The sequence below is a fragment of the Micromys minutus genome (assembly GCF_963924665.1).
Source record: "Micromys minutus genome assembly, chromosome: 14".
Lineage (NCBI taxonomy): Eukaryota > Metazoa > Chordata > Mammalia > Rodentia > Muridae > Micromys > Micromys minutus.
In genome coordinates, this window is record NC_137983.1 from 15243939 (window position 1) to 15267676 (window position 23738).

At 34.5% G+C, this 23738-nt stretch overlaps 1 protein-coding gene across 2 annotated transcripts in view; it reads right to left on the minus strand.

The window, feature by feature from the left end:
• The window catches only part of GLRA3 (glycine receptor alpha 3), a gene marked incomplete at both ends in the record, with an annotated part of 172948 nt that overhangs the window by 66996 nt on the left and 82214 nt on the right, over nt 1–23738 (minus strand). For both annotated transcript variants that reach the window (XM_080928701.1, XM_080928700.1), the window contains 2 exons: nt 1870–1952; nt 15447–15670. In XM_080928701.1, coding sequence (XP_080784827.1) covers nt 1870–1952; nt 15447–15670 — 307 coding nt within the window. The remainder of the gene's footprint in view (nt 1–1869; nt 1953–15446; nt 15671–23738) is intronic.

Here is a 23738-nt window from a genome sequence, read left to right on the forward strand (position 1 = left end):
GAAAGAGACCTAAAATTTTTGTTCTTTTTTGTTTTTGGTTAGCCAGTAGTCAAGTCAGTGATCTCCTATCTAAAAATTAGTAAATCAATAACATAAGTACATATTTTAAGCAAATAAAGTAGCAAATCAATCTTAGGAGACACCTGATAACTCTGGCCTCCATTTTGTACACATCTCAATATACATGTGTGCCTGTATATACTTGTGTTCACATAGACACATGCATGCACACACATGCAATAAGTAAATGTAAAACATGTTTTAAATAATTTCTTTCTCCCTGAAAGTATGAACAATTCCCCTTTGACCACTGAATAGCTTTCAGTAGTCATGGAGCCATATACATATATGTATATATATATAAAAAATATATATATACATACATATTTATGTGTGTGTATGTATATATGTATGTGTATATATATGTATATGGTACATATGTATATATGAATATATGCAGTATATATATACACATACACACATATATATGCATTTATATTTTCTAAATGTCCTACAATTTTTCTATAAGATCATTTTTAAATAAGATCATTGTTTTATAATAATTTCTATAAGATAAATTATTACATTTTTATAAATTTGGCTCATGAAATTAGCTAAATTTACCCAAAGAAAAAATACTTAATTTCTCTATGTTCTATATCAATCAAAATACACAGTGAGCTGTCCTAATGCTGCTTTTCTTTGTTGTATGAAGTTGAAAGGATGCACTGCTGGCCCTTCCTTCCTTACTCCTCCAGTGTACTGCTGGATCATTTCCTTCCTTACTCCTCCAAGGAAATATCTAAATACCCTAGTTTTAGATTACCTTGCATTCCTTTCACTGATGTTTTCATTTTATCTATCCTGGCTTCAATATTTAAGATACATAGAGTAAACCATTTACAATTAAAGATGAGAATTATTATCAGAAAAATAAATATTTGTAAGTCCTCAAGGAAAACAGTTCTGGGTAAGGATAGAGGGTTGGGTCATGTTCCCCCATTAGTTTTGCACGCCATCTAGTGACAAGTCTACCTTACTACTCTGCAGATAAATTTTATCTTCCTGTGGAAAAAGTTCAAATGAAGCACTCTCTCTCTCTTCCTCTCCCTCTTGTTCCCTCCCTCCCTCCCTCCCTCCCTCTCTCCCTCTCTCCCTTCCTCCCTCCCTCCTTCTCGCCCTCTCTCCCTCCTTCTCTCCCTCCCTCCCTCCTTCTCTCTCTCCCTCTCTCCTTCTCTCCCTCCCTCTCTCCCTCTCTCTCCCTCCTTCTCTCTCTCTCTCTACATATATATATATTCACTATATAAATATTTGAGTAAACACTGTAAAGCATTTTACTAATTACTACTATTACAAATGCATTCACGAAACATGCTTCTGGCACTTTGAGGTAATGTTAATCGGTGATATTCATGTTCCAGAAAGACATTTGAAGGAAATGTGAAAGCTTCCATGATTCTCGATACATTTTAAGGTCCTTTCTCCTGTTATGACAGACACAGCATATTCAGCTAAGATGCCAAGCACTGAATCTCATAGAAAAGTCTAAGGTAAGGATGCAGGCAGCTAGTTGCCATTGGCTCTGAATTTTGAAAATTACCCAGATACTATCTGGAAAAAAATTTCACATCCAAACACATGGGAATAAGAATGTTGTTATTGCATCTGAGTTGACATGCATAAAATTCTTGGTCCATTGCAGGTTTTCAGCAAATATAGATGCCAGTTCAATGATGTGTCTATTTTATTCTTATATATTCAATAAATATGTGCCCCAAAAAATTATAAAATAAATTATCTGATTTAGCCACTAAGGACTTACATCTACATTTAAAAAATGCTCAGAAAAAGTAAGTCACTCATACTTACAGCTTTCAAGTTGCATTATGCACGTTTGAACATCCATTGGGAAATTCTTGAGGTCCATTGGACAGGAGAGAGTTAATGTTAACCTGAAAGGATGAAACATTCTTTGAAAGGTAACTACACTGACACATGCATCTTCTACTGTGTAGAGAAAATGTGTTGATAGAAACTAAAACTGTACAAATTAAAATTTCTTCAGGTTAAGAATGTTATTTATTCTGAAATGAGCATATATCTATAAATAAATATATTTGTCTTGGAGAGATTTTGAGATATTATCACATCAATAAATATTCGGAGTCATTTATTCTTATACTTCATTACAGTAGAGATAAGTAGAAGAGGCATTTCTTTCCAAAAGTGATTTCCAGAAGATAAATAATAATGTTTCTATACAGTTCTATACAATTACCAAAAAATATGCATTTCATTTAAATATCATATTACTGTTATTTAAGAGGACAGTATATACAGGAAAGAGATGTTCTAAGTGTGGAAAGACAGAATATAGAGAAATAATCCTATATTACAGTTCTGAGCATTTTTGCAGCTCTCTCTGGGAAGTGGTCGGTAGATAAACAGGCATTGAGCACAGTATATCTGAAGAACTTGAATGTTTGCAAGCAGGATAAACAATGGATCCTACTTTGACTTAAGCATTCAGGAAATTGTTCTCTAACATCTAATAACAATTTTCTAATAACTTTTCTCTTCCACTACCTCTGTTAGGGGGTGGGCTAGAGTTTGAATCCTTATTAAAACTAGGTTGCAAAAAATTGTACTACATACTTGTACATGTACACACACATATCTATCTATCTATCTATCTATCTATCTATCTATCATCTATCTTTTATATTTATCAAGACTTTGTATTTTGTAAAAGTGAGAGAGGAGAGAAGGTGGTTCAGATCCATTTTCAAAGTTCTTTTCTGAGAAACCCCACTCAATCATTTTTATATTAATTTTATTACTAAAACCTATTGTACTAGTGAGCTTGCTAAGGGGATAGTTTAGCTGAGCTTGTGACCAGAGGTATATTACTCTAACCTCCCTAAATAACAGCTTTCTCATCTCTAAATCAAAGGTCCTTGTGTGGAATTCTCTTAGAATACTGTACTTTACTTGTTATATAATAAATACTGAATGATTAATGGCTGACTATTGACACCTCACATTCTCTTTATCAAAATTCTAATGTGTGGGCACAGAGATGAATTAATTAAATCTCATGTGAGAGCTACACACACACACACACACACACACACACACACACACACACACAAATGACAAGCACTCTAACTACAGTTTTTAAAATGTAATTTTTATGTATTGAATAGCCATAAACTTACAAAGTATCCAGTGAATATCTTGCTAGCATAGGTCCAATTAGCAGAGTTTGGGAGACATAAATAGATAGATACATTAGACTGCTGAATTTTTAAGGGTACCAGAAGGATCATTGGGTAATTCATTCAAATTCTCAAGGATCAAGGTAATTCATTCCTTAGCACACTGAAAGAATCAGAAAGCTCTATATGCGAAAGCAACATTTTTTTTTCCTGGCTCAGCTAGGTTAAGTGAATGATACTAAGTAATAGCATGACTTCTCAACAGTTTCTCTTCAAAGCCCAATTTTAATACCAGCTGGACACAATGTTCCCTGCCTTGTGAAAGAGTTATCAGCAGAGAATAGACATGCACATTCTGAAATTCACAGGCATTCATTTTCCAAATAGCCAAGGCTTTTGCCAGCCAGTTTCTTTCACTGACTTGCAGAATGCTCTGACCTTTTCCAGAGATGTAAAAACTGTCCTCAGAATCTTTTCCTCACTCTCACAGTGCATGTGTTGTCAAATTCCTGTCCTGCCTATTTCTCTCATTAAAATGGGAGCTGCTGCATGATCCCAACAACAACAAGTTCAAAGGAATTATTTGGCAAAGCAAGACAGTTAACAGAAAACCTATTGCAAATCATTCTTATGAAATCAATGTACTTCCTTTGTTTTCTTTCATTTAATGTAAAACATTATTGATAAAGGGAAACACCGACTGCCCAACCAGTGTTTACTGGTTGTAATAAGAGGGTTTGTTTATCCAGATATTACATGTAAATTCAAGATGTGTTGTGACCACATCAAAGGTAAAGGAAGCAAAGAAGCAATGACTCATATTCTGTTTTGGAGATGAATGACTACTTGTTTAAGGAGGACACCAAGTTCTCTTTCTGAGACAAGATACGTAAACAGGATATAGCACTTCTTCCTCCCCCCTACAAAGTCTTGGCTTAGTGAACAGTGAGGATTTTCAAAAGGCTGACTCATTTTTGAGAATCATCGGCCTCATTAAAATTTAATTATTATCCATTTTGAAAAGAACATTGCTTATAGTTATGTTGTCTGTCCCGATGGATGTCTATTTGAAATTATGTTTTCTGAGTCCATCACAGCTTTTTGAACCAAAAGAAGCATGTCTCTATTGTTTCTCTTGGTACATCATTTGCTTTTTGGTGTAACATAAATACATTGAACACAATAACATTTTTGTGCTCAAATGGATATTACAATATTGCCCAATATTGTAAAATTTGATAAAGACATTGTCTGTTTTTCGACAATCTAAGGGGTTTGGAAAGAGTTTCTTTAATCTCATACTAACATATTTCTGCCAATTTTTATTATTTTATTTATTATATTTCATATGTTGTTCCCCTTTCTGGTTCCCCCTCTACCAGCCTGCTCAGCCCATCCCCTATCCAGTATGGCTCTAAGAGGGTTTTCCCTCACTCACCCGCCCACCTACTCACTTACTCACTCCCACCTCACCATTTTAGCAACCTCTTGCTCTCTGACTCCAAGCCTCCACAGGACCAAGCTCCTCCCCTCTCACTGAGGCCAGACAAGGGAGTCCCCTGATACATATATGTCAGACCAGCTCATGTATGCCCTTTGTTTGGTGGTTTTGTTCCTGGGATCTCTGAGGATTAATTAATATTGTTGTTCTTCCTATGGGGTTGCAATCTTCTTCAGCTTCTTCATTCTTTCCCCTAACTTCTCCATTGGGGACCCCATGCTCAGTCCAATGGATTGTGGTAAGTATCTGCTTCTGTTACAGTCAGGTGTTGGCAGAGCCTCTCAGAGACAGCCATGCCACGCCATGCTTTTGCCTTGCAAGCACATCTTAGCATCAGGAATAGTGTTGGGGTTTGGTATCCATGCCTGAGATGGATCCATAGGTGGGGCAGTCTCTGGATCGCCATTCCTTCAGTCTCTGCTCCATTTTTTGTCTCAGCATTTTTTTTTAAAGACAGGAACAAATTCTGGTTAAAAATTTTGAACTGGTTGTTAAAGTGTTTCAGTTGTAGGTGTTCTCTGGAAGAATTTTTGGGGTCACTTATGTATACTATCCTGTCATTGACAAATAGTGATACCTTGACTTTTTTCTTTCCTATTTATATTCCTTTGACCTCCTTTTGTTGTCTAATTTCTCTATCTAGGATTCATTGTACTATATTGAATAAATAGGGAGAAAGTGGAAAGCCTTGTCTTGTCTCTGATTTTGGTGGGATTGCTTCAAGTTTTTCTCCATTTAACTTGATGTTGGCTGTTGGTTTGCTGTATATTGATTTTATTCAATTTAGGTATGTGCCTTGGATTCCCAGCCTTTCCAAGACTTTTAACATGAAGGAGTGTTGTATTTCTGCCAATTTTTTTCCATCTAATGAGATGATCATGTAATTTTTCTTCAAATCTGTTTATATAGTGGATTATGTTGTTTTAATTTTGTATATTGAACCAATCCTGCATTATTGGCATGAATCCTGGGAAATGATGGTCTGATGTATGCTTGAGTTCAGTTTGCAAAAATTTTATTGAATAATTTTGCATCAATATTCCTAAGCAAAATTGGTCTTACGTTCTCTTTCTTTGTTGGGTCCTTGTGTGGTTTAGGTATCAGAGTAACTGTGCTTTTATGGAACAAAGTAGGTATCGTTTCTTCTGTTTCTATTTTGCGGAATACTTTGAGGAGTATTGGTATTGACTTTTCTTTAATGCTCTGGTAGAGAATACTGCACTAAAACCATCTAGGCTTATTTTTTTTTTTTTTTTATTTTTTGGTTGGGAGGCTTTTAATGACTGCTTTTATTTTCCTAGGTGTTATGAAACTGCCTAAACAGTGTACCTGATTTTAATATAACATCGATACATAGTATCTGTCTAGAAAATCATCCTTTTAATCAAGACTTTCCAGTTTTTTAAATATAAGCCTTTTGTTGTAAGATCTGATCATATCCTTTTTTTTTTTTTTGCAAATTTTACATAGCTCAAATAAAAATTGAAACTGTACTCACTGAATTGAGTGTAATACTTCTGAATTAAATGTTGTTTGATTGAAAGATAGGCTTCCTCAGTATCAGCCACAATGTTGCTGTGTTATTTAAGTAGCCAATATTTCATAGTTATCTAGCTTTAATGTGCTTCTCTGTTTTCTGATGAGAATTTGTCCTTCTGAACGTGTTCAGTATTGATCAGTGAACTTGGTGAAAAATCATATTCTTTATCTTGTTTTGTTTTATGTTTTAGAAAAATAAAAATAAAACGTCTATTATCTGTTATGTATCTGACACCCTGCTAAGTGTTTCACATGCATTACTTTTAGCTTGATTTGTTAGTCTTATTGTTATCATGTACAGAAAAGAATGAGGTTTATTATTTTACTTAAAGGAAAGAGCCTTGTCTCTAATCACAGCTAGTAACCATAAAAGTACAAATTTGGGCTGGAAAATATATTCAGTCTTCACTGGGCCTCTTTGCTCCATTTCTTCTGCTGAACATACTAAGACATAGAGCCCCACCATCATTTGACCTGCAGTATGTCTGAGGATTAAATACTGCAAGCATTCTGACATGGGGCTACACTGTTCACCTGGAAAAAGAGAAGGATTGTTTGCGGTTTGCTCTAAAAATAGTATGTTCTCCAAGCTCTCTCTGCCACAGTCACCATATAACTGGCTGTGCATTTTTATTCATTAAACCCATTGCACTGGTCCAGGGATACATTGGGAGATGATAAGTATTCTAGCTGCTTGCTTTCCTGTAATAATAAGTTCCATTATTTCTGACTCAGTAGTTTTGTGATTTCAGCAACCATAAAACAGTGAAAGGTTGATTTTACAAGGAGGATAAAATAGAATTTGAAACTAAATCTTGAGGCAAATGTCTGACTTCAAACCCTTCATTCAATAAAGCAATGTACTTAAATGTATTCTAGTGTAATCCATGTACATGATTTAAAATTTTAAATAGATTCTTAAATCATAAAACAAGCAAACAAGCAAAAACAAATGAAGACTTCACAGTCCTTCTAAGGCTGAAGATTTGGGTCATGAAAAACCACTTGCTACTCTCTCAGGGGCTCTAGGTTTGAATCCAGAACCTACATGGTACCTTATAACTATTAATACCTCTAGACATTTGAAACATCTTTCTGATTTCTGCAGGCCACTGGCATAATGTGATGCATATATTTGTGTGTGTGTTTGTATGCATAGTAATCACATAAAATAAATAAATTAAGAATGTATTTCTTTAAATGCACATCACTTTTCTACCCATTCATATCTCAGTTTTATTTCCTCAGTGTTAGACTTTTTTCAACTATTTGTATATTATTTATATTAACATATAATATGCCACTATAAAATGATTGTATGTGGTAGTTAATAGTTGAGGTTGTTTGTTTAATATTCTATAAAATATATACAAGGTTTTTAAATCTTATAATCTCTGCATACTTAACTTCCCCCCAATCCACAGACTTACTTGTAGTTAGACAAATATCACACAATTATATGTTAGGATTCTGTGATTAATGTTTGTGTTAAAGTTGGTAATTTGCATAATTACTGTTCTCGAATAGTGTTTTCATTATTTCTTGATATTATATTCTTACCGCTGCTTCAAATTCTACTCTGTCTCCCTGCTACTAAATCGTTGTTAGTGGTTGAACACAGCAGGGTATCTGTCTGTGCTGTTTCAGTGAAGAGACTTCCATTTTGTCTGTTCTGCCTTTCAACTCAGATTTAGATTTCTGTATTGATATTTAGGTTTTACATCCTTCTGTCAGTTATCTGATTGTGTGTGTGTTGGTGTGTGTGTGTTTACATATTTGGTTTGTGTATGTGCATGTGTGTCCCTGTGTGTGGTGTATAAATGTATGTGAGTGTGTATGGTATATGTACCTGTGTGAGTGTACATGTGTGGTATATGTGTATGGTGTGTATGTAAATTGGTTTGGGTTTGTATGTGAGTGGTGTGGTGCATGTGGTGTGTGTGTATGTGTTTGTGTGTGTGTGTGTGTGTGTGAATGTGTGTATATGAATGTGTATGTGTGTTTGCTGTGTATATGTGTATGTTGTATGTGTATGGATTTGGATGTATGATGTGTATGTGAATAAATGTGTATATGTGGTTAATTTGTTGCATGTATGTATGTGTGTGTGTGTGTGTGTGTGGGTGTGTGGGGTATGTGTGGTGTGTGTCTGTGTATAAATAGATTTGTGTATTGTGTAAGTTTGGTATATGTGTGTGTGTTTGTGAGTGTGGTGTGTGTATCTTTTGTATGTGTATATGTTTGTGAGTTTGTGTGTGTGTGTTTGTGTGTGTGTGTGATGCTTTGATTCTACTTACTTGGAAGTTTCCTAATTTTAGTGAATTTTCCCACTGCTTGATATTACAAAGTCTCAATGTCTTTATTCTTTTATTACTGGAAGTATCATTTTACAGGTGGTTAAAGGGAAGAAAACTATCCTTGACTGAAGAGCCTGGGTGACAAAACCAGTACACATAGGTTCCTAAAAGTCAAAATCCATACATCTTTTTTTCCCTTTGTTTTTCCTGTTCGTTGTTTCCTATCCTGCATTTTCTAAAGTCTGTCTTGCTTGAGATTCCCTTAAGTTAGATGCTAATTATTCTCTGCCTTCAGTTCTCCGGCGCTGTCTCCTATTCTGCTCTAAGTTTTCACACTCATCTACAGCCTCTCGAATGCTGCTCTCAGCACTGTCTGCTGTTGATTTATTGTCTGTTCATTTCAGCTTCCTGTGCCCCAACCCTGTGCTTTATTCAGTTCAATTAATGGTTTCAGTGAGACTTAGTTGGGATACAGATGGCTGCTCTCGTTCACTTGGTTGAAGTTTCCAGGACCTTCTGCCTTCATTAAACAGCTGGGGAGGGCAGATCACACATGAAACACTACGGATGCTCCATTTGTAAACTAAACAAGTTGTGTTTTCCTTCCCTTTTTATTTTTCCTAGCTAAGAAACTGATGATTTGAAGCATTTGAAGATTTCAAAGTCCTGTGAAATATCCAAAATCAACCCACAAAAATTATTTTTTGTTTGATCATTTGATTCAAAATACAAGAATGACTGTTAACCAAAAGGACTTCTGTTTTATCTAAATTTATACCGAAAGATTAAAGATGCATTTCTTAATCATTCCATAACATTTTCTCTAAATCTTAGAAGAAATACAACCTATCTATACAAAAGAGATAATTTAGCTCCTTTCTCTACTTTTAAACAAAATACCCCAATATTTACAGTGGACACTGTAACATTGTTGTGGAAATTATACTGATAATTATCTTTTATATAAATGTTGATACTTTTAGCATGAGGAATTTCAACTGGAGAAATTATTTCAGTCTTAAAAGCATGTGATCTTCTTAATAAATACATCTGTCTTATGGGATAAATCTTTATAATGGAAATAGCTCATGGTTTTACTCTTCCAAGGTATTATATTGTTACCAAAAGAATCTTCATGACAAAAAAAATGACTCCAGTTATTAATGTGAGAATATTATGTGAGAACTTAGCTATTATATTTTAATTCAAAGTTTAAATTTTAATGTATTAATGGGAGGAGGGTCTCATGTATGTCATGTGCACATGTGAAAGCCAGACCACAAGAAAAAGACAGTTGGCCCTTTTCTCTTAGCATTGGGTCCTATGAACCAAATTCAATCTTGGCATTGTACCATGTGCTTCAACATACTGAGCCATCTTGCTAGCTCACAAACATAGTTCTTTATGTTGATATTTTCCAACTCCGATAATTTATATGTAAGCAAACACATGTAATCACAGTGTACACATTTCACACTCAGATGCGCACACACACACAGAGTTACACAAACTTCCATAGTATTCATATGTAAATAAATACATATAATCATAGTTGACATATTTAACATGTAGATGCCACACTCATATGCACACACAGATACATACACACACACACACACACACACACACACAGATTCATACACACAGACTATATTTTACTTCTGTTAAATGAGATAATCTGCACATTCTAGTTTTGAAAAGAATGATGCTTTCATTGTACCTGGTGCTATATATTTTAATGAAAATTTAATTTTGATTAATTAATTAATTTGTGAATTTCATAAACACACATGCAAATGGACAGTCCATAGCATATGTGTGAAAGAAAGCTTGCTTGCAGTTGTCTGTTTTCTTTTTCCATATTAGAAACTGAACTCAGTCTCTTAGGTTGGCAACAAGCTTCTCTCCCTGCTGAGCTATCTCCCCAGTTCTGGTGTTTCTTTACCTTTTTTATTTAAATTTAACCTCTATCATAAAAACTATGTAGACAAGTTAATACATTCATCAGGAATAATGTTATCATTGACAAAGGTATATTTTTGGCATTCTGGTTGTTACTCAGAAATTTTAATATAACAAACAAGCATTGGCCAATGAATTCATATTAGCAGCAGCAAAATACAAGCAAAATGCAATACTTTAAATTATCTGGGAAGAATTAAACTTGTTAAATGCATACCCTATGATGGATTTATTGAAAATCACTATGAGTCTAAAATCTAGAGAAGTGAAGTATGACAGGAATAAATTAATGGAATCTATCACATATTACACGTATTTGTTTTCTGAGTAATCCATAGCTCTTTGTTAAAAATTCAAGTAACATAAATTTACTTAGAGTAAAATTGATAGTTCTTTATTACTGCATAAATCCTACCAGTCATTTTTATAATTATTTTAATTATGAGTTTCCTTCCAAAGTTCTTACAAAGATCTACATATAGTCACATTGTACTTAAAATGGAAATAGATTTTTTAAGAAAGGCATCCTGGCTTGATCATTGTGTGAATACTATAGAATGCATTTTAATAAGCCTACTAATATATGTTGCATCTTATTGACATCTAGTGTATGTAATACATGTACTATATATTTATATAACTGGCAGTGCTGTAGACTGATAACCCCATATATACCTTAAACAAGTGATTCGCCTATTGTGTGATAATCTTACAATGGTTATATGCTACTAGAATACAAAAATCACAATCATAACTCTTGCTAATTTGTTCTTACTAATTTAATTTTTGTGTTTGTGCATGCATGTATGCATGTTTGTGAATATATGTGTTTTTATGAGTATAGTTTTATGGGAGCCAAAGTCATAGTTGATTGTTCTTCCTAAGGTCTCAGGTATCATTCTCCCTTACTTTTTCCTTCCTTTCCTTTCTTTGTCGTCTTTTGGCTTACAACACACCAAGTAGGCTAGGCTGAGTGACTAGTAGGCCCTGTACCATCTGTTTGCCTCCCCACACCAATTTATTATATATAAACAAATCATTTGCCAACATATGCCCACTAAGTTAACACTAAATATCATCAGCATTATTAATTCCTCTTTGTTATAAAAACAAGAACCTGATTGATGTTGAGAATCACCATTGACCTGTTAAAGTGTTTTTTCGTACATTTCTCATTTGTTATTTGCCTTAATTTTTTTTTTGTATCAGTTATAACTTCAGCTCAGTTGTCAATATAATCTAATAAATTTTGGATAAGAAATAAAACTATTGTATTTACATTTTCTGTTTTCTTTTTGCTGTTTAGTTTGTATTCTTAAAATTTCATTGTTGTAGACAAATTTTAATCGAGTAATTGGCTGCTCTGGGAATGGATCATATCTAAAGACCTTCTAGGTCTCTGTGGTCTGCCTGGAATATAAGCATGTGCTTGACCCCAGGAGACAGAATTAAGTAGGCCAGTCTGGTATAGAGCAAGTTTTAGGTAAAGAAAAGTTTAGTTCCATGTGTGATGGTACACGATTTTAATCCTAGCACTCAGGAGATTCAAGACCTCTGAGCTTTAGTCAGTCAGTTTGGTTGAATCAATACACCGAGAAGCAGTATGGTGGAGTATAATTGTTGGCAGTTCAGTTCCTGGAGTTCAAGGCAGTTTTTACCAGGATAGTTTTACAGAGAGAACAATCTAGACACAGTTAAAGACAGAATGAGCCAGAGAATGAGGAGTCAGAAGACTAAAATATATAGCCAGAGTTAGTTTGAGGCCAAGCAGAGCAATTCAATCAGAAACCAAAAGATGTCAGTTTGAATCAATTATCTTGGAGAGGGGTTTGGGCCAGAGGAACTGATTTGATCCAGCCAGCCAGAGTTCAGAAATAACTAGAAAGGGTGAGCTTATTCAGTATTCAGCATTAAGTCTCTAAAATAACAATTACATCAGACAAAAAAGGATATATTTACACCTTGTTCCCTATTCTATTATCTTTTTGCTACAAAACTTCCATAGCTAGAATCTACAAATAAATTTACTTCTAATAAATTCTTACAGCTTCTTTCATCCACAGAAACTTCCATTTTCTTTTCCCTTTTGTAGATGATGTGTTTTTCAATGCTATAGTTATACTTCTTTGCTGACCCTTTATGCTTTTTATTTAAACCAAGCGTGTAATTTACTCATTGGAAAATTTCATCATGGTTAAGGCTCATCTACTATTCAGTAACACTGCCTTATTAATATTTGGCATTAATTTTCTTTTTCTTCTTCTATGTGATTATATAGTATTTTACATAGTATAAAATATATTTGACTAAGGTTTAGCATAGATATATTATTTTGTTGCACTTCAACTTTCTGTTTTAATTGGTTCTCTCTAACATTGCTTTACCAGAACAACAGTGAAGGTTGCTACTTGTTTACTTCCAATGGCAAGTATAATCCTAGATTTTCTAGACAATATCACATTGACCTGTGAGTGAATAGTCTTAGTTATCCCCACTGACACCGTGGAGAGGGTGACCTGTAGATTGTCCTGAAGCTGCTGTATTTTAATGTTAATTCCACTTCCCAAAGAAGGGTTGCCTAGTTATATGACTCCAAATGAACCTTTTCATTTTAATTAGAAAAATAAAGAAAAGCCAGTGACTAGGTAGGGTGAGAGAAAAAGAAAGGGCTGAGAGCTCTGAGGAGGTCAGAGGACGAAGTGTGAAGGTCATCCTGACAACAAGGAGTTTCCCAAGGACCAACTAGACTCAGGTGATATTAATTGGTGTTAAATAGCTATGAACATTAAGGATTTTATAGGTCTAGCATCTTATATGAAGGGCAGTTTGTATCTTTGTCTATTTGATGGAATCTTGTTGTGTAGAGTGTTTGTGGATTGAGAGTTGAACATACAAACCTGTATGAAAAGCAATGGGGCTATAGAGTTGTGTTGGTGTGGGATTATGGGGTACAGAAATGTCCCGGGACAGAGGCAGAGATGAGGTGGTAGTAAACTGCCAAGGAAAAGGCTACAGAGGTGCGGGCAGCTCCGTATCAGGGTTGGGCCTGAGGACTGAGAACTCAGGGCTGGTAAAGAGATAAACCGATTTTTATTTTTTAATACTTACTGCAACAGTGACCCTACTACTAAACAGTAATGTGCCTCATCTTGAGTTTCAATTAAACTCATCTGATACTCCATAAACTCTTAGAAAAGATTTGTTTTTTTCATGGGGCAAGGTAGTTTTATAGTGGGATCTTTCATAATGCTTTAGTGTGGGAGGGTGATGACAGGCGGGGGCATTCAAAGTTGACCTGACTCTTTTTCTGACACTGACTCTCCTTACAAAATAGCACAACTCATTGTAGCCCTTCAAAATTGGAAGCCTAGGCCACCCCCTGAGCCTGTTGGTTTTTAGATGGCCTGAGGCAGTGCAACATTTTGTTGTCCTCATTTATTGTTCACTATGTGACTGGACTGTTAAAATAGGTTAAGTTAGACTAGCTAGAGAAAATAAATTTGGACTGTGACTTGTTTTGTCAGTACCTATTGGTGCTTCTGTGTTGACAGCTTTCTCATTTCTAAGTCTGAAATATAAAGTCCAAAGAGAAAAAGTAAGGAATCATAGTTGTTGTGTGTTCTATGGTCCTAGGTTTCAGAGTCTGTGGTGAACTTATCTGCTGCATCCATCTCTGAGTGTCCCTCTTAGTTTTTTTTTTTTTAATATGCATTGTGTCCAGTGTTTTTATTTGTATTTAGTTAGAATAGCAAAATATTTTTGTGGCACAACTTCTCACTGGTTGAATTCTTGCTTTTCTGATTATTTATTTTGACAATTTCCCAAAAGATTTTAGATTCTGAACAAAACTCTTTTGTCCAGAAAGGGCCCACAATGGAGCTATTCTTCTATATAGGACATGTCTTAATTAGAAAAGAGTCATAGAACTTTCTTTATATTATGAATATCACAGACTCACAGGTATTCAGAAATCTGAAGATAATTCAAATTAATAGTAGAAAATTTTAAAACAAAATTGTGTATTAAAAGAAAATATAGGTACATAAAATAGGAAAATATGAATACCCATCAGAGTACAATAAGTAGAATTATGTGAGGTAAATACAGAACAAAGTACTTTTGGAAAATCCCTGGCCAGAAAAGTTTATTTTAGCATGACACTAAGATTAAAGTCATTTTTCTGTACTTATTCTTCTACTTAGTAAAAGTAGAAACACCTTTAACATCGCAGAGATAAGATGAAAATCTAGAACCTCTATCCCTTATGAAAAAAATAACTAAGAAGAACAAGAAAAAAGCAAGACAGAGAGTTAATTTTATGCCTAAAGCCTAAATATGTTTATTTTTTATATTTAAAAGCATGCTAATGGTAAAATAAGTATTTGAACATATTATGTTAGTTTCAGCACAGAATCATCTCATGAGAAAGATGGCATAAATTCTGTCCTTGTCATTTTATTACAGCTAAGAAAATAACCATGGCATACCTTCAAAAGAATAGTTCATATATTTTGGAAGATGTGAAGCTGACTAAGTATATTTCAGTAAATAGCTGTTTTTTTCCTATTTCCTTAACCTGTACCTATTTGATATCTAATGACTTACCAAAGTTGAATAAATTCCAGAGCCTTGATAGGTGACTCAGATGATCTTCAACTTCCATTGTGAGTGCTGCCTACTTCCATATTTTAGTGCCCATTACTGACTTGTTAGTATAGACTTTGGAATTTACATTGTCACTATATTAAATACTTAAAAATGTTGTTGATTAAATAAATCTGGAACATTGTATACTAACACAGTTCAAGGGGAACAATGGCAGGTTACCTCAAAATTTCAAAACGACATCAATAGCTATAAAAAAAGGAAAAAAAAAACAAACTCCTGATACCTTATTTCACTAAAATTGACCATTTAAGTCATGCTGACCTTATGGAGTAAAGAACATTTCCATTCTTGAAAATTCTCAGCAGCTTGTTGTCCGTGGTGACTTCGTGGAAGTTAGCTCCCTTCTCATTAGCAAAGAACAAGTCAGGTTTCCAAATTGAGTCTAACATGGATGGATCCAGGTCTAGTGAATCATCAGGATATTCACTGTATGCAAGACGAGGATCATTCCACTTCTGACGAAGAAAAATGTTTACTCTGTAATCCTGAGGGAAAAACAGGGGATGGGTAACAGAGGGAGGGAGGGAAGGAAGAGAGAGAGCAGAAGTTTTAAGAAGTATAATATTCCAATGTCTGTCATTATAGCTTAATTACAATATGGAGCACTATGGAATATGTAAATTATAGAAAAACTACAGATGCAGGAATGTTTTGCTGTTTCAGCTGTGTCTTTTATGACCCACAGGCTTTCCAAGAAAGAACAACATAAAATGACCTTTTTTTCTTTTTTTTGAGTAAATTAGTGTTTTATTTTACATTAATATATGGAAGTTAACATTTTTAATTAAAAAAGGAGCTGTCATGGACAAGAAACTTCAGAACAATGGGCAAAGGATATTGGAAAACACATATTCATTTAAGGCTGACTTGAGGTCATGTGAAACCCTACAAAGGAGAGTAGCCCACAATATAGCACCAGATAACCATATCAGGTAACAAAGACAACAATGCATTCACAAGCACATACAGTATTATTTCATTGTTTTACTTCAAAAAGAAGAAACACTTCTTATTCTATAAATAAAAAAAAAATGGCACTTGAGGTTGTTTAGTGACTTTCTCCAGTGACTGTATTTCTGAGGCACTTGGCTCTGCACCTTGTTAACGTTGCCTCAATAAATGTTGTCTTCCTTTGTTGTGTTTTAGAATTCCTTTCTTGGCAATTGATTCTCATTATTTTCTCACAGAGCCTGTGTTTTCTCACAGCTCTACCTTTGTTCTCTCTTTCCATATTTTCTTTTTTCTTTTTTCTTTTAAAAATATTACAATTGTTTATTTTCCCTTTTGTATGCTTGTGTGGAGCCAGGCATGTATGTTTGAAAAAGGTTGCAAGATAATGACCTAATCTGAACCCTTTCTTCCACTTTGTGGTTCTTTGGATAACTCAAGTCATCAGACCTGTGGCCATTGATTCATTTCTCCACCATAAACGCATTCATTTTTAAAAGGACCACTTGGAGAGTTCTATTGATTCATAGACATGTAACTTTTTTTTTTCACATCAATTGTTTCTTTTCTGATTTGTCATAGTGAAATACTAGATAGTGGTTACACATTTGAAGCTAAATGTTTTCTCCATTACACTTATCTTTAGAATCACGTCTAACAAGATTAAAAGTGATTTTCAAAGGCTTTCTATGATAGAAAATAGCCATGTATATTTTCTTATAATTACACGTTTTTAATTTTGCTTTTTAACCTAAGGTCTTACAATGACATCATGGTAGGTAGGCCTCAAAGTCATCATGTAGACCAGGCTGGCTCAGAACTCACATCGTGAGTGCTGGAATTAAATGTGTGTGCACCTCTACCTGGCATAATACACACATTTAATATCTACTGTTTAACATTCTACATTAAATACGAGAAGTTCTCTGAAATAATTTATTGAGGAAAAGCAAAGATGATTGGTGAGTACTAAGAGAATAACAATGGCTAATCCCAGAACCTATTTAAGTTGCTTTTGATAGTGACATTTTCCAAGTATACATTTTTTAAAAAGGGTCAATGTTTTCAACATTAGATTAGTGTGTGTGCATGGCTGCATGCCTGTGTGCCGTGGAGTAAGTGGAGGGGTGTTGTGAATAAAAAGTACATAAAATATTATACAACACTGTTTTTTTTTTTTTTTTTGGTTGTTGTCTTTTAAGCCAGAGTCTCCAGTTGGCTTCCCACTTACTATGTGGTCCAGGGTAATCTTGAGCTGCTGGTCCTTATGTCTCTATGTCCATTGTGAAAACAGTGACAGATCTGCAAGACCAGGCCACATCATGTGGACCTTTTCACTATTAGTTTTCTTCTTACATTTTTGCAAAGGTTAAATATATAGACTTCATTAAATATGATTTAAGTGTATGTTTGAAGAAAGTTTCACTTATCCAGAAAATGTTGGTGATATACAGCGAACACCAAACCTATCCATTTTCTTATTTCTTTAATATCCAATAAGCAACCCTTACAAAGGGTTTCTAAACTCCCAGATTTTGTCTTTTAGGCAAATCACAATCAGCCTTTGCTTTGAATACTGAAATCACATATGTCTCTCTGGTTAGGACTTGGCACTAATACTAACCGTAACGTCAACTAACCTTACATACCGTACGTCCCCCTCCTGCTGCCAGATGTTCCATGCACCTACCTCTGCCTCTTCTTGTGGCTTTACTTTAACATCTCAGAAAAAATATATGAGCACCACTAAGCGTGTGGCATTTAGCAATACAAATTCTTTAAGAATTTTACCAAATTTCTTTAGAACATATTAACCCAATCTCCCAACACTCCAAGATCCAGTCTTTCTCTCTTTACTCCAAATGTTGTGTGCTCTTTTTATTATTATCATTGTTTTGACATGGAAACTGTTTTGTTTAATTTTATTTTTCTTACACAGGGTTAAGAGCAGACCTGTAGCTTTTCTCTGCACACATTTTAATTTTTTATGCATTTAAATAATTTATGTACCTATATCGGATGCATACATACGGTGTTGTGTGTGTGAGTGTGTGTGTGTGTGTGTGTGTGTGTGTGTGTGTGTGTGCACGCACACTTGTCTGTACAGATGCCAGGACAGGGCATCAAGTTTCATTATCTGTCACTTTTCATCTTTTTCATTTGAGAACCAATATGGAGGAAGACATCTCTGTCTTTTTATTAAACCCATAAATTCTAATTTGTGCTGTCCAAATATTCTTGGGTGTATGTTTTCCACTCATCCACTGGCATGTTTCCACATAGCATGAGCTACTTACACTTTTAAAAACCCCTTCCAGCAGCCATCAGTTGTAGGTAACAACTCAGCTAAGGATGAGAATTTGGGTGTATTTTCCCTCTCCATCATGATATTTGGTCAACCTTGGTATTACACAGATTTTACGCTTAATGTCAAATTAATTTTCAATGTGCATATTGTGCATATATTTATATTACTTTTAAAATACTCTAAAATGTTATTCTGGGTGTAATTAGAAAGGGTATGTAATTTGAATAAAAGGCAAAAATTCTTAGATGTATTGAAAAATTATCCAGAATTCCTGTTTTAAAGTGTCTTAGGCAAAGTTGCTGGCACAGTTAATAATAAAGCAGAAAATTATTATTTGTGAAAAAATAATAAATATGTCTCTCTAATATTCAACTCAGTTAAATTTCTAGTGTCTTTCAGTTTGAAGCCCATTACAGTATATTTGTGCATCACAAAGCACAGAACAGTAATATTCAATAGTGATACAATTCCTTCTAGCACTTTCTCTGTAATATCCCCCATGTTGCCTGCACCATCTGCTCCTGGAGCATCCACAGGGAAGTTGGTCGTCTGGGACCACTGATTCTGAAATAATGGCCCATTGGAAAAGCCTCATTCATTCTTCAGTTACTAAAAAAATAGGGAAAGAAACCATTTATATTTACTATTTGGAATCTTTAAAAGGTAGTTTCAGAACACCCTCTGAGTTTATCTTCATTATCCATATGTTTATTCTGTTTGAGAAGGTCAGAATCATTTATAAATCACCAAAAACTGTAAAGGAATATAGTTTTGTACCAATTCTGAAATCAGACAAAATAAGAAGTACTGGTTAAAGCATAAAACATGTTATATTGATGAAAATTGATTCTATTTATCACCATTCAGTAACATTTTGTGTAGTTAAGAGTTAGAGTCACAGATCAAGAACACTATTCATTCTTTACACTGGTATGTCAGAAGTTTTGAAAAGGCAAACACATTTTTTTTTTGTGAGCATTGTATACAATTTAGAGCTTTATGTTAATACATTGAGTTCAGTGTGTTCAGTTGAGTCTTAGATTTTCAAAGGAAAACTGGCTTACATCCAGTATTCTAAAAGATACTGGATATCAGTGAAAATAATAATAAACACTATTCTTTCGTTTACAAGTGAAAGGTATTATTTTTCTCCCTTTTTTATTGGATATATTTTATTTACCTTTAAATATTATCTCCCATCCTGGATTTCCCTGCATAAAACCCCTATCCCATCAACCCTCCCCCCTGCTTCTATGAGGGTGCTCCACTACTCACAAATGCCTCCTGCCTTCTCACCCTGACATTCCCCTACACTGGGGCCTGAAGCCATGTCAGGACCAAGGGCTTCTCTTCTCACTGATACTCAATGAGGTCATCCTCTGCTACACATGCAGTTGGAGCCATGAGTCCATCCATGTGTACACATTGAATAGCAGTTTTGTCCCTGGGTGTTCTGGTTGGTTGGTATTAATATTCTTATGGAGTTGCAAACCCATTCGGCTTTTTCAATCCTTTCTCTAACTGCTCCACTGGGACTCCTTTCTCACTTGAATGGAAGTCTGTGAGTGTCTACCTCTATATTTGTCATAATCTGTCACAGCAACTCAGGAGATAGCTATATCACGGTCCTGTTAACATACATTTCTTAGCATCAGTAATATTGTCTGAGTTTGGTGGCTGGATCTCCAGATAGGTCAGTCTCTGCTTCAGAATTTGTCTCCATACTTCCTCCTGTGAATATTTTTGTTCCCCCTTCTAAGAAGGGCTGAGACACCTGCATTTTAGTATCCCTCCTTCTTGAGGTTTATGTGGTCAGTGAATTGTATCTTGGGTAATCCATGCTTTTGGGCTAATATCCAATTATCAATCACTGCATACCATGTGTGTGTTTTTGTAATTTGGTTACCTTCACTCAGGATGATATTTTATAGTTCTATCCTAAGAATTTCATGAACTCACTGCTTTTAATAGCTGAGTAGTACTCCATTGTGTAAGTGCACCACATTTTCTGTATTCAGTCCTCTGTTGAAGGACATCTGGGTTCTTTTCAACATTGAATTATTATAAATACGGCTGCATGAACATGGTGGAACATGTGTTCTTGTTGGATGTTGGAGCATCTTCTGGGTATATGCTCAGGAGTGGTATAGCTAGGTCCCTAGGTAGTACTATGTCTAATTTTCTGATGAAATTCCAGTGATTTCCAGAGTGGTCGTACCTTAGTGCAATTCCCCCAACAATGCAGAAGTGTGCCTCTTTCTTTGCATCCTCACCAGCATGTGATTTCACCTGAGTTTTTGATCTCAGTTTTTCTGACTGGAGTGCAGTGGAATCTCAGGGTTGTTTTGATTTACATTTCCCTGATGACTAAGGATGTTGAACATTTCTTTAGGTGCTTCTCAGCCATTTGATATTCCTCAGTTGAGAATTTGTTATTTAGTTCTGCACCACATTTTTAAGAGGGTTATTTGATTCTCTGGAATCTAAGTTCTTGAATTTTTTGTATATATTGGATATTAACTTTCTGTCAGATGTAGGATTGACAAAGATCTTTTCCCAATATGTTGCTTGCCATTTTTGTCTTAATGACAGTGTCCCTATCCTTACAGAAGTTTGCAATCTTGTGAGGTCCCATTTATCAATTCCTGATCTTAGAGCATAAGCCATTGGTGTTCTGTTCAGGTGATTTTACACAATGTTCATGTATTCAAGGCCCTTCCCACTTTCTCTACTATTATGTTCAGTGAACCTAGTAATATGTAGAGATCCTTGATCCACTTGGACTTGAGCTTTGTACAGGGCAATAAGAATGGATCAATGTTCATTCTTCTACATGCTGACCATCAGTAGGACCAGCACCATTCATTGAAAGTACTATTTTTTTTTCTACTGGACAATTTTAGCTTCTTTGTCAAAAATCAAATGACCATAAGTATGCGAACTTATTTATGGGTCTTTAATTCTATTTCATTGATCTACCATCCTTTATATGTACATTACATCAATGAAGAAGTCCCCACCATTTTTTGTCAGCTTCTACCACACATGTCCATTTACATTCTTATTCAATTCTTTTGTCTTTGCACACTGTGTGTCTAATTGTCTTCTTTCCATTGTCCTGGATAAACAGGCTGAGCACATTCTTATAGTGAGTTGTGTTAATAAACTGGTAGGTGGGAATTAAAACCAAGGTCACACACTATGCTTCAACCCATGGCTTCATTTTATGTTTTAACCAATAGGAAAACAAAGCAACAGATGCTGTTTAGGCATCTTAGCTATAGAAGTCCTGCTCCTGCTTCTGTTCTTTATAATGAACCAAATCTGCACTCAGAAATTTGCTCACTAAAACTTAGAATGAGTTATTATCTTATTATATCTTGATGGGAATCATAGTTTTCATGTAGAAAACAACACAACTACTCAAGCATGTCATTCAATATATTCTATGTGAGTGTGGTCTGCTTGCCATTTTGGGGCTTCCATTAAACAAGTATCTTCCCCCATCAGAAAATATAATTAAAATAATAAAAGGAACTTGGTACATTTAAAATGGATAGGACCATCACTAAACATATTTTTGAAGACCTTCCAACCGGTAAATTTTTGAAATACCTTTTGTAAACTATGATATACGTAATAAGTGTTTAAAATATAGTGTTTGATGAGCATAGTGTTATCAATGGATACATTGGTGGCATTTACTACTTTGACAATATTGTATAATCATAACAACTATTTAGTTCCAGATTATTTTTGTCACCCCAGAAAAAAATTATCACCCTTTGTGCAGTCTTTATTCTCTGTCATCAATTACTGATAACCAGTACTCTGCCTTCAAACTTTGTAGACCCAATAGCACTAGGCGTTTTGGTCCATCTGAATGACACAATCTGTGACTTTTTGCATGTAGATTCTATTGCTTGCCATTTTGTCCTTATCATAGTGTCCCTTGCCTTACAAACGCTTCACAATTTTATGAGGTCCCATTTGTTAAATCTTAATGTTAGAACATAAATCATTGGTGTTCTGTTCAGAAAATTTTACCCAGTGTCCCTGTGTCAGGCTATTTTCCACTGTTTCTTATATTATTTTGAGTGTATCTGGTTTATACAATATTTACAAATTCTGTAAATTTAAGTATACAGAGATCATGTTTAATTTACTAAGAAATAAAGTATCTGAAAATGACAAACTTCTCCAAAGATATCAATGCTTTTATAATTGAATGATATTTATATGTATATTTCATATATGCTATCACAATGTACATGAGCATATATGTTTACATAACTCATGAGTATACTATATATCTAAATATATATATATATATATATATATATATATATATATATATATATATATATATATATATATATATATATATATATACCCATTATAAACTACAAACATTATAAAGGTGAAAACCATATTATTAAACAATGGGATGTACTTATATCAGACATGAGTCTACCTGCATTAGAATATAATCATTAAAAACTATACTGAATAGATATGGAAAGAGTGGGCAGCCTTGTCTTGCCCATGAATTTAGTGGGGTTGCTTCAAGTTTTTCCACATAATTTGATGTTTGCTATTGGTTTTATGATGTTCAGGAATGTGTGTTGAATCCCTGATCCATCCAAGTCCTCTGACATGAAGGGTTGCTGGACTGTGTCAAAGGATTTTTTTAAGCATCTAATGATATTATCATGGAATTTTTTTCTTTGCATTTGTTTATATGGTGGATTACATTGTTGTATTGTCATATATTGAGTTATCCTTGCATAATTGGGATGAAGCCTATTTGATCGTGGTAGATGATGTTTTTGTTGTGTTCCTGGATTCAATTTGTGAGAATTTTATTGGTTATTTTTGTGTTGATGATGTTCGTAAGCGCAACTGGTCTGAGGTACTCTATCTTTGTTGAGTCTCTCTGTGTTTTAGGTATCATGGTAATCATGGCTTCATAGAATTAATTAGGTAGTATTTCTTTTGTTTCTATTTTGTGGAGTAGTTTGAGAACTGTTGGCGTTAGCTATTTGGGAGTCTGGTAAAATTATACACAAATAACTATCTTGTCCTGGGCTTTCTTGTTGTTGTTGCTGTTTGGTTTTGCTTTTTGTTGGGAGATTTATAATGATTGCTTCTATTTTCTAAAGGGTTATGGGAATGATTATATAGTTTAACTGATTTTGATTTAACTTTGGTAAGTGGTATCAATCCATAAAATCATCCCTTTTGTTTAGATTTTTCAGTTTTTCTTGGATTATAGGCTCATGAGTAAGGTAACTCTA